Below are 10,000 nucleotides of genomic sequence, written 5' to 3'. Positions count from 1 at the left end.
CATACAGCTCTCACACACACAGGGCACAAGACACACACACACACATCTCATGCAGCCATCTCGCACACAGGGCACAAGACACACACACACACACACACACACACACATCTCATGTATCCCTCTCACACACAGGGCACAAGACACACTCTTTTTTTAACCTCTCCTAACCCATATCTTTTACCCTCTGTCTCACACACACAAACACACACACAGGATGATGCTGGCAGAAGGCCAGACGTCTCCTCAGAGATGTGAGTGTGATCAGGGTGATGGAGTGTGTGGGTGCCCAGGGGAACACAGGGCACCGAGGGCACTAATGTAGCCCTGAGTCAATGCCCGCCAGCCAGCCGTCATGCCAACACAAGACCCCTCCGTCTAGTACCAAGGGCACTAATGCAGCCCTGAGTCATGCCAATGCCTGGCACCCCACACACACACACACCCTAGTGACAAGGGCACTAATGCAGTCTGAACCATGCCAACGCAGGTCAGGCCTCATGCCAACACAAGATGCCAGCTTCACCCGTAGCGCTTCTACAGGAATCCAGTGCATGTTAATAGCTATGCTCAGTCCCTGCAGTAGCATGTTAAATGCTATGCTAATTCCCTGCAGTAGCATGTTAATAGCTATACTTATTCCCTGCAGTGGCATGTTAATAGCTATGCTTATTCCCTGCAGTAGCATGTTAATAGCTATGCTCATTCCCTGCACCAGCATGATAGCTATGCTCAGTCCCTGCACTAGCATGTTAATAGCCATACTCAGTCCCCGCAGTAGCATGTTAATAGCTACACTCATTCCCTGTAGTAGCATGTTAATAGCTATGCTCAGTCCCTAGCGTAGCATGTTAATAGCTACACTCATTCCCTGTAGTAGCATGTTAATAGCCATACTCAGTCCCTAGCGTAGCATGTTAATAGCTATACTCAGTCCCTAGCGTAGCATGTTAATAGCCATACTCAGTCCCTAGCGTAGCATGTTAATAGCTACACTCAGTCCCTGCAGTAGCATGTTAATAGATACTCATCATCTGCAGTAGCATGTTAATAGCTATACTCAGTCCCTGCAGTAGCTATTAGAGCTGCCGATGACTTCAAGTGGACATATGACTTTAGAAGCCCCCACCACAGCTGACTCGGAGCCAACACAGGGCCAGAACCGAGCCCATTGCAGAACTAGTGCCAGGCTGCTCTCCCCTACACCTCACAAATTATGTCCACACATGGATCCGTTTCTAGCAGCAGAATTGTGTTCATGCATGGAGCGTTTTCAACACGGAGCTATCAGGGCCAGATGAGGAACAGATGAGTCTACATCCCTGCATAGAGCATGGGAGGGAAGGGGAGTGTCCACTGTCTACATCCTCAGTCTGACGGTTGTGGTGGTCTCTATCAGGAGGATATGTCTTTAAATGGGGAAACATCGAGAGGGCGATCTCTTAGGGAATGGAAAAACACAGTTGTCCAGTCTGTTCAGTAATGACACCCCATAGATAGCTCTCTGTTTCCTGTATTCATTACGCTGCTGTGCTGACACCCCAAGGCCGAGTCCGGATCCAGCCAACCCTCGAGTTCTCACGGGACGAGATGGGGGATTAGGCGGGCTCAGTCTGAAGCAGAGCTGAAGGGCTGCTGCTATACTCGGTCTTGTAACCTCATATCATTTAAAGCATTAAATATTTATGACATATTAATAGCACAATGATAAATACTCGCTGACCTTACCAGAAAAGGGAAAGGAAAACACAAGGTAGGCACACTGCTGTATCTAGTGAATGTCATTACTTTAATACCGCAACTTAAAGGCACCCAGTGCAAGTTTCGAGGCTTAAAAATAAACATTACATTTCTAGTCTTTTTTACACGTAGTAAGTTTCAATAACTCCATACCATTACATACCGACATTCAAGCAGCAAAGATGAGACGTCATTGTGTGGTGAGAACTGATAGAAAATCGATAACAACAACAATCGCCGCCATTTTCTTTATATTTTGTAACCTACAATAAATAAAGCAGGCTTCCAGTCAATGGAAAAATGGCTTCTCCCCACCGGCGATTGTTGTTGTTTACGATTTTCTATCAGTTCTCACCACACAACGACGTCTCATCTTTGCTCCTTGAATGTCGATATGTAATGGTATGGAGTTATTGAAACTTACTACATGTAAAAAAGACTAGAAATGTAATGCTTATTTTTCATTGAATGTTTACATAAAGTTGCACTGGGTGCCTTTAAGCTCCTTCGAATGGATCAGCTGTGCTGTTCCTGGATATCCTGCTGCACAGTGTGTGTGTGTGCTTTCAGTGTGTTTATGTGTGTGTGTGCTTTCAGTGTGTGTGTGTGTGTGTGCTTTCAGTGTGTTTATGTGTGTGTGTGCTTTCAGTGTGTGTGTGTGTGTGTTCGCGTGTTTGAAGTCATCGTTAGCCAGAGTGCCCTCATCTAGTCATGTCTCACATAGTGCTTCTGCGTCTCCGGACCCCCCGGAGGCAGTTGTACTGTGAAGGTCACTGATGTCATGGCGTTCAGCGGAGGAGGAGGCAGTGACTCAGCACGCCCAGCCGGGGATTCCTCAGATCTTCGCGTGATGGATGAATGTGAGACGCTTCACTGCGTGGGACGAGACACACCAGCGCTTTCACACCCTCTGAGCTCGGCTCGCGGCAATCAGAAAAGCTGCAAAAAGCGAGTAACAGGCTGGTGCGTCTTAATTGAACATCTTATGTAACGTCAATCTGCCGTAAGGCCCCCTCCCACTGCGATAGAGAGTGTTAATTATCTCGTGTTTTGATTTTGGCTAATGAGAAGCTGGGGAGTCCCAGCGTGAGCCAAGGCTGCGTCGTACAGAAAGTGTGTGTCTCCCTCTTGTGGTTCATTTTAATTACTACATCTGCGCAACGCCAAAGCACACAGGCAGTTCATTCGTGCAGTATTGTTTTGAGAGACATCGGATTTAAAGAGAGATTTTGAGTTATAAAGATATATTTATTACATCAACACATTTCAACATGCCTTAAAGACAGAAAAACACCCAGAGATGTCGAGGTCTTTGTTCATTTTTTAATACTTAAAATCCTTTTTTTAGTAACACCTATGGGAGCAGAAGCTTTCCGAGTTCCCAGAGTAAGCTTCTCTACATCCCAGCAGTCTACAAAACATACACTGTCAACGGCAAAACTCCAACAGTGATGGCAAACGGGGGGGGGGGGGGGGTAGGAGCAACAACAGATCCAAATAATAACCAGGAAATGAAGAAGAGGTTCCTAGGGAAGCTCTCTCTGTCTGTCCCACTCACTGACATCACAAACAAACTGACGGACAGACTGACTGACTGACTGGCAGGAGTGCTTCGAAGGGGGGGGGGGGGGGCAGACAACTCACCAGACGTAGCATAAACCACATGTTTCAGATTTACAGAGAAAGAAAGAGAGACTGTGTGTGTGTGTGTGTGTCTCTGTGTGTGAATGTCAGAGAAAAAGACAGAGACCGTTTGTGTGTGTGTGTGTGTATGTCAGAGAGAGAGTTTGTGTGTGTGTGTGTTTGTGAATGTCAGAAACAGAGAGAGTGAGAGACTGTGTTTGTGTGTATGTCAGAGAGAGAGAGAGAGTGTGTGTGTGTGTGTGTGTGAATGTCAGAGAGAGAGAGAGTGTGTGTGTTTTGTTGAGCAAGAGTAGAAGAAGTCAGGATGGGGATTGTGATTCGTTACTCAAAGGTAATGTATGTACAAACAGTGTGTGAAGTGTGCATGTATAAATATAGTGTGTGTAACGTGTGTGTGTGTGTGTGTGCCATGGTGCGTGTATGTGTGTGTGTGACAGCTGACCGTGACTGTGCTCCTCCCCTCATGGATCTCAAACACACGGGAGAGTGAGATTAGTGTGTGTGTGTGTGTGTGTGTGTGTGCGTTTTATGTCAGAGTGAGATGACAGACTGAAACGCACACTGCAGGAAGAGCACTGGGTGATGTGAAGTGACGTGAGGCTACAGGTGGTTTGGGGAAATGGAAGCCTAACCAGAATAACACTGTCACACATGTCACACGCGTGCAACAAACACACTCTGACAGCGACACACAGATCACACACACGGCAGCTCATCCCATTCAGGAACAGAGCCAGCAGCTGGGAGTGTGGATGGCAGGAAAAAAAACATGGCTGTGTGTGTGTGTGCGTGTTGAGCACACTGTGGTTACATAGCAGGGGGAACAGGGTGTGTGTGTGTGTGTGTGCTGGGGAGGCCTGTCTGTTTCCGCACACACAACACAGAGAGGATAGCACCTGGTACAGCAGGGTTGCTAGGGGCAACAACCATGGCTGTCAACATCAATCAAAGAGTGGGTGTTGGAGAACAGTTGTCATGGCAACGTTCTTCCTTTGACAGCTGGAGACAGAAGAATGAAATGAGGGAAATAATGAGAAAAACAAAACACCCACAGAGAACCCACCCCCCATACATCACCCCCCCCCCCCCCCCCCCCCCCCCCCCCATGTGCTGTTAGTTGTTCTCTATTGTACTAATTAGGGCCTTTATCTCTACTATTATACTGTACTGGGTTGGATCGGGTCTCTTTATTTAGTACACTCAGTGACATGAGAGCGGATGAATGGGGACTTTGAGCTGAACACAGGCTAACGCAAGTCTGTTTCAAACCACAGCAATGATTTCTCTTGGACTGCAATGACAGGACCCAAACAGGACCCACACTGCTGTAGGGATGCAGAGGGGGGGACCCACACAGCTGTAGGGAGGGGGGGGGGGGGGGGGGGGGGGGGGGGTGGAGGGTGGAGGAAGACTGAGGTCTGGCGCACCACAGCTCAACCCATATCTGGCCAATCCTCTGATGAGCTCACATATGACCCATGAGCTGCCATGGATACGCCTCACATCTGGTCCATCTTATGAATGCTTTTACCTGAATGAAATAAAATGTGTGTGTGTGTGTGTGTTTGTGTGTGTGTGTGTGTGTGTGTGTGTGGGTGTGTGTGTGAACTGAGAGGTTAGCTGGATACCCCAGGAGCTGCACAGAGGAGATGACACACACCCTCACACATACACACACTCGCGTGTCTTTAAGCGGAGAACAGGACGAACGGATATATGGATGGAGAGAGAGAGAGCGAGTGTGTGTGTGAGGAGGGGAGGAGCTGAGATGAGCATTCAGAAGGATAATATAAGAGTGTGTGTGTATCTGTGTGTGTGAGTTTGTGGGGGGTTGTGCTTGCAGGGATCCCAGTGTTGGTGCAACTCCGGTGGGGGGGGTAGCAGGAGAGGAGCTCGGGCTACACCGTAACCACCCCACCCCCCCTCCTGAGTGACGGCTCCGGCTCTCAGCCCAGGCTGGTGATGTTGGCACGACCACCAGGTGGCGCCACGATGCGCTGGGTGGTGCGGCGAGGAAGGTTGTCATCGACCTGAGCACCTGAGAGACAGAAGAAGAAGACGGGGAGAGTGGCGTCAAGACAACCAGACGCACCGATTCAGATCACCTTGTCCAAGCCCCACAGATACACACACTCGCACACACACACACACACACACACACACACAAACACACACACACACACACACACACACACACACAAACACACGCACACACACACACACACACACACGCACACACACGCACACACACACACACACAATACTGCATGACACCTGGTCCCAAAACGTAGAGATACACACAATCATTTCCCGACAATTCACTGCGATTTTTACATTGATTAACAGTTTATACATTAAAACAGCTTATACTCTAATTCTGCCAGTTATAGCGTGATTGGGTCTCTCTCTCTCTCACCCTCTCTCTCTCTCTCTTTCACATACAAAACCCATTAATGTGATATGTGATAGATAACAAAATTGAATTTACACAGACATAACAATCCTGAGAAATAATGGGACATCAGTGGAGCGAGGGCTTATTATTCCAACATCGATCTAGTGAATGAAGCTGGAGAAGACCCAACCCCCCCCCCCCCCTCCCCTTGCTGTTCTCTATCATATTAATTCAGTGTTTGTGTTTCTCACTGCAAGCATGTCAGAAGATTATCGTTTATGGTACGAGGTCGCCAGGGGATCGATTAACGATTCGACTTAAGCGATTAGCATCCATTCCCACAGAAACAATAACACCAAATAAACGCTCAATACATGATTTTCACTGAGAGAGGCACTGAGGTATTTGTGTCTGTGTGTGCGTTTAAAAAAAATAAAAATAACAAATCAATTCAAAATACTGTAATGCGGTTTATATACGGTGTGACTGATAGTTGGGAAAATACAGTACACTGCTGCAGGTCACCTGGTCCTGTACTCAGAGATACATACACCGATGCAGGTCACCGAGACACAGAAGCACACACACGCACACACACACACACACACACACATGCACGCACACGCAGAAACTCAAACTGACCAGAGAGGCTGAAGCCGGACTGGTGGAGATTGCGGACTGGCTGTGCAGCTGACAGTTTGACGGGAGACGACTTTTTAGAGGTGACAGGGGTCATGACCTTTGGGGTGACGGTCACCTCACACACCGGCCCATCGTAGAGACCACGGGGAACACCCCTCAGCTCAGCAAGCTGCAGAGAGACAGAGAGGAGACTGTTAAAAACACACACACACACACATATACACACACATACACATGCAGACACGCAGGTTACATACACACACAGGGGCGGAGTGGGACACAAAATTCCACCGGGACAATTCTGACTGCACCGGCCCACCACCGGCCCATAACGTGCCCACAACGTGCCCACAACTGGCCCAACCCGCATCCCCTCCACCTCCCATATATCAACTACAGAAACAAACGGGCGGCTTTTGATCATTATTGTTAGATTTAGAGTTGATGTGTGGGTGACAGACATGACAGTGACAGTGACAGTGTATTTGTATATACTTATGGAAATACGGAACAAATCGCGTCCCGTATTGGCTCAAATGTTATGCTAATTCGCAACAATGTGTCCTGTCAACTCACTCGCACCTAGTTGACGGCTGGTTGAATAAATCCGTAATTCTTGTACATTTTGATGCACTTTCCTCCAGCATCCGCCTCTTTTTCAGTCTGGCCTTTTGGCCCTCCTTTCTCCTTTCTCTTATGTCCCTCCATCAGGTCCGCTTCACCTGCTCTCTCTCCCTGATAGCCGCTAATTTAACTCCCTAGGTTCACTTGATAAAGGCAGAACGATACACATTTCCCATGATGCTTTGCTCCGACTATTCTACATTCAACAAAAAAAACCGAATTAAATCGCTGGCCAATTTATATTTGTGGTCATGAAAGTAATGGAGCGTCTGAATAAAAAGAATTACATCAATATAGGAGGCTAAACAAAAATCAGAAGATTGGATTTATGGGATTGAGTTTGACACACACCATAGGTGTGATGTACAGAGACAAATAGTGCTATAAATAGTGGTTGGACTACTCTATCCTGTAACTCAGAATTTGGAGATTTTCCCGGGACCAGGATTTGACTAATATTCAAAATCGATGGGCCGCTCATGACTTTGATGCTACGGCTGCGAAGGCCGGTCTGCAGGCTGGTTCTCGAGAGATTATTGGCCTACCGGCCGACCGGGAAAAATCCCGGTGCTCCCGATGGCCACTCCGCCCCTGTAGACACACACACACACACACACACACAGACTCACCCTGCTGCGAGCCTTTATCCTCTTGTAGACGTTGTCGGGGAAGGGTTTGCGGACGACATAGCGTCCTGAGCCTTCAGTGACGTGCAGGTTTCCCTCCTCCAGGACCATCTTCCCCTGGCTGATCACCACCAGCGGCCCGCCGCGCACCTCCAGACCCTCAAAGATGTTATACTCCACCGCCTGCAACAATCACACAGATCAGATTACACACACACACTCTCAACACACACACACACACACACACACAACCCTGTCTACACCTCCACACCCTCAAAGATGTTATACTCCACCGCCTGCAACAGTCACAGAGTTCAGATTACACACACACACTCTCAACACACACACACACACACACACACACACACACACACACAACCCTGTCTACACCTCCAGACCCTCAAAGATGTTATACTCCACCGCCTGCAACAATCACAGAGATCAGATTACACTCACACACTCTCAAGACACACACACACACACACACACACACACACATACAACCCTGTCTACACCTCCAGACCCTCAAAGGTGTTATACTCCACCGCCTGCAACAATCACAGAGATCAGATTACACACACACACTCTCAACACACACATACACACACACACACACATACAGCCCTGTCTACACCTCCAGACCCTCAAAGATGTTATACTCCACCGCCTGCAACAATCACACAAATCAGATTACACACACACACTCTCAACACACACACACACACACACACACTCTCATCACACACACACACACACACACACAACCCTGTCTACACCTCCAGACCCTCAAAGATGTTATACTCCACCACCTGCAACAATCACAGAGATCAGATTACACACACACACTCTCAACACACACACACACACACACACACACACACACACACACACACACACATGCAACCCTGTCTACACCTCCAGACCCTCAAAGATGTTATTCTCCACCGCCTGCAACAATCACAGAGATCAGATTACACACACACACACACACACACACACACACACACAACCCTGTCTACACCTCCAGACCCTCAAAGATGTTATACTCCACCGTCTGCAACAATCACGGAGATCAGATTAAACACACACACACACACACACACACACACACACACAACCCTGTCTACACATCCCATACACCTTGAGACCGTAAACTGCCAGTGGGCAGTCAAAACAGCTCGTCTTAGACACGACATACACACACCAGAATTTACGCTAAACATGACATACACACACCAGAGTTTCCGCTAGACACGACATACACACACCAGCGTTTCCGCTAGAGTTTTCCATGGTCGGCTCAGTGTCCGGAAAGAATTAAGAAGAAATCCTATTAATCGTTTTCATTGGCCAACATCAGCTACAAGTGGTTTGGGCGGATAGAACTGCCCCAGTGAAGTGACAAAGTCTATTTACTAATGTGCCCATTATTGTAAGTGGAGGACTTATCCATTCCAACAACCCTTATCTAGTCTATCTCAAGTACAATTGAACCTGCTATCACACATAGTCAGTGCTTTCCTCAGTTGAAGAACCTTTTCCACACTATTCAAACAGGCGCCTAGTTTGGGAACCTTTTCTACATCATTCAAACAGGCTAAGGCTGCATTTGAGTTTGACTTAACCCATACGATGTGATGATTTGTTGACTTATAGAGGCCTTAAAAAAAGCAAGTTTCTGATTTCCTGTCTCAGGATAATTTGCTAGACGCTAAACTCCAACAGTGATTACAAACGGGGAGGAGCAACAACAGATCCAAAAAATAACGAGGAAATGAAGAAGAGGTTCCTACGGAAGCTAGTGTGGTTGTAAGCGTGGTCCTACAGAGTGGTTCTACAGTAACTGCTCTTTATCTGTGACTGATCAGTGTGCTGTACATGGGAGAGCATGATGAATCCGCTCTTAGTCTGAACAGGGCTAATTTAATTGAGCTTGTAAATGCCAGATAGTCGTTTCGCCTCACTGAAAGAGAGGAGAATGCTACAGTTGTACAAGTAAGGTGGCTGGAGCTTTATAAGTATATATTGAATACCCACCATCCGATGTTTGTGAAAGAGGAAGTTGTCCGATTTTATGATAATAACATAAGATATTATAAAAGTTAGTATAGTTGCATTTTTCATTTGACCAAACTAAATGTCCTGTTTAAGGTCATGTAAGGTGTTTCTGGACATTTTCACCGTAAATTTTTTAATGTATCGTTTGTTTACAAATGTTACCAGGCAAAAACCTGTCTAACTGGCTAACAGAAACACACACACACACACACATGCAAACTTGTGGACCTCATAAAACACATCCCCTCATAAAGCATAGTATAGTAGAGTATGC

The 10,000-nt window shown here is 47.2% G+C and overlaps 1 protein-coding gene across 1 annotated transcript in view; it reads right to left on the bottom strand.

Moving 5' to 3' along the window:
• Positions 1–5,312: 5,312 nt before the first annotated feature.
• dpysl2a (dihydropyrimidinase like 2a) overlaps positions 5,313–10,000 on the bottom strand; it is a gene marked incomplete at its 5' end in the record, with an annotated part of 27,558 nt that continues 22,870 nt past the window's right edge. Inside the window, 3 exons of the mRNA XM_080852740.1 lie at positions 5,313–5,419; positions 6,419–6,587; positions 7,672–7,851. Of these exons, the coding sequence (XP_080708866.1) occupies positions 5,328–5,419; positions 6,419–6,587; positions 7,672–7,851 (441 nt within the window). The 3' untranslated portion in view covers positions 5,313–5,327. The remainder of the gene's footprint in view (positions 5,420–6,418; positions 6,588–7,671; positions 7,852–10,000) is intronic.

Source organism: Sprattus sprattus, assembly GCF_963457725.1.
Source record: "Sprattus sprattus genome assembly, chromosome: 15".
Taxonomy (NCBI): domain Eukaryota; kingdom Metazoa; phylum Chordata; class Actinopteri; order Clupeiformes; family Clupeidae; genus Sprattus; species Sprattus sprattus.
The sequence above is the reverse complement of the archived record's forward strand: the minus strand, read 5'-3'. Positions and strand labels throughout refer to the sequence as shown.